Source organism: Oryza sativa, chromosome 7 (genome assembly GCF_034140825.1).
Source record: "Oryza sativa Japonica Group chromosome 7, ASM3414082v1".
NCBI lineage: Eukaryota > Viridiplantae > Streptophyta > Magnoliopsida > Poales > Poaceae > Oryza > Oryza sativa.
Genome location: NC_089041.1, coordinates 24,531,672 through 24,533,961, shown reverse-complemented (window position 1 = coordinate 24,533,961; position 2,290 = coordinate 24,531,672). Strand labels below are relative to the sequence as shown.

The 2,290-nt window shown below is 54.0% G+C and overlaps 1 protein-coding gene across 1 annotated transcript; it reads right to left on the bottom strand.

Moving 5' to 3' along the window:
• Positions 1 to 445: 445 nt before the first annotated feature.
• LOC136357453 (uncharacterized) lies at positions 446 to 1,090 on the bottom strand. The gene has a single exon (XM_066312712.1). It carries the CDS (start codon positions 1,088 to 1,090, stop codon positions 446 to 448), a length of 645 nt encoding a protein of 214 aa, XP_066168809.1.
• Positions 1,091 to 2,290: the final 1,200 nt, after the last annotated feature.

Genomic DNA, 2,290 nt, shown 5'->3' with positions numbered 1-2,290 from the left:
ATGATGGGGAATCCAGAGGGGCAGAAACGAGCTGAACACAGTTGCATCTCATTGTACATTCTCAAGTGACTCAACATGGCCTCCTACACACAGTCCTCACTCAATGAGAGACCCCTCCAATCGTCACCAACCTCCGGTCCAAAATCTCGTACAAACCCTAACATGGAAAGCTATCATCACCATTGTCACAATGGAGTAGCTCCTCGCATAGCTGTGTATTGCGGTACTAGGCTGAGTTCCTGAAATTTTCAGGGGCATGCGAGACGAGACGAGCTATTAGTACATTGTTATTTTAGTATTAATCATTGCAAGCTTGAAAATGAATTTATTTGATTTCTTTAAAAAATCCGCGTCGAGAAAGAGGAAAGACCCCTGCGTCGCCCACACGCAGGCGACACGGGGGGCGAACCCCACCGCTGGCGCCGACCCCCCTCGTCTCCTCCCCCTACCTCGCCGCCGGCAAAGCCGGCCGGCGAGCTAGGAAGGCGTCGGCGGGGCTTTCTCCACGGTGGTGCTCCCTCTCAGGCGTGGGGGAGGTGGAGTTCTCGCCGGCGGTGGGGAGTGGCGACGGCGATGGATCCCGGCCAAGCGGCGGCAGATGCGGCACCGCCGTCGCCGGATCTGGACGGTGCGCCGGCGGCGGTGTCTTGGGGCAGCACAAAGCGGAGGAGTCGTGGCTGGAGGCGACCGCTGCGGCGTCTGGTGGCTTGTGAGGTGGCGGGGTCATCGCGACGAGGTGGCTCGCTCTGCCGTGCAAGGCGGCGGGCGCGGCGATGCGGGCGCCGGTGCGTGGGCGGCGGATTGCCGGCGTCCGCGTGGCGCCGTAGCGGCGCCAGTCGGCTTTGGGCGGTCTTCTGGGGCTCTCACTGGGGGTCGGCGAGTCTGGCCTCTGGCCACCTCCCCCGTCACCGGCACCTGCGGAGGTCGCCCCTGCAACCACCCATTTCTTCTTCCTTGGTGCCTTCCTCCTTTCTCTCTTCCTCTGTGTGCTATCTCTCTTCCTCCGGCCACCCTTCGCCGACAGCTGCTGAGGCCCCCCCATTCCCTCCCTCCCCCCTCCCCATATCCCTTCCTCCCTTCCTCTCGCCATCGCTCCCTAGTTGCTCTTCTGCTCACCCCAGTGTGCCCCTCTTTGTGCTGATGGTAAAGTTGGTGGTGGTTACTGCAGTCATATGGAATGTCCCGCGATGACCGGAGTTCCTCGCTGGAATCATGGAAGACAATGTGGTCCTTGTTGCCCTTGACTTCAGCTCTCAGTTCCTCCTCATGCCGGCCACGCCTCCTTCACTCCTTGGGGCTCCTCCCTTCTTTTGGTCGTCTCTTGAGCCGGCTGTGGAGCCTTTTAGTGGTGGAGGAGAAGTGTTCGTCCGTGTTTGTGGTCCAGTCAATCTGTTGTCAGGGCTCTTGGGTCTCACCGGTGCTTCATGTGTCCTGTGTCTGTGTGAACCTGTCGTAGTGCCGAGATCTGAGCAGTGTGCTTGCCCTCTATGATGCTAGAGTTTTTGTGTTAAGGTGGAGTCGGAGCTGCTGAATTGGGTCAGCCGATGAGCCGGGCAACGATAACACTTAACACTCTGGCTCTGGTTTCTAAGAGGTTCTACACCTTTGAGAGAGTCTTAGGCGAAAGCCTTGTTTGGTCTTCCAGAATTGGCGACATCGACGCCTGCGAGCGTCGTTTCCTCCTTGGAGGTGTTGCCTTGTAGACTCTCTCCCCTTTCGGGTGAAAACCTAGGCCAATTCTTTGGGTGGGCATCGGCAGCGGCTTTTGTCGTTGTTCACCTCCTTGGAGGCTTCGTCTTAAAGGTCTTGCTCTTCCTTCGGTCACTTCTATGGTTCGTAGTTTTGTCGCTGGCTTTTCGTGTCTTCTGTGTAAGGTTTTTGTTGGTTTACCTTTAGCAAACTATGCAGTTGTGTGGTTTTTGGACCCGGTTTTCCTTATAAATAGAGTCAAATCTCTTCTTCTAATATATCCGGTAGATCTCCTGCCGTCTATTGTTTCAAAAAAAAATAAAAAGTTTTTTTACTGAACACACCATTTAATAGTTTAGAAAGCGTGCTTATATTAAACAAGAAAAGAGCCCATCCCTAAGGCTCTTTAGAATGCAGACGTAGCCTCTTACGGTTTCTTTTGGAACGTAGGAATTAGTTTTATCGAGTCCCCAACTCTATGGATCACTGAATCTTAGCTAGATAGTGATTTTCTTTTTTTGCTAACTTCGTTGTGCGAAATTAAGGAATTGATTGTGACGAGTATACGAGTGTTTTCTAAGCAAATTTTGCAATCAGAGTA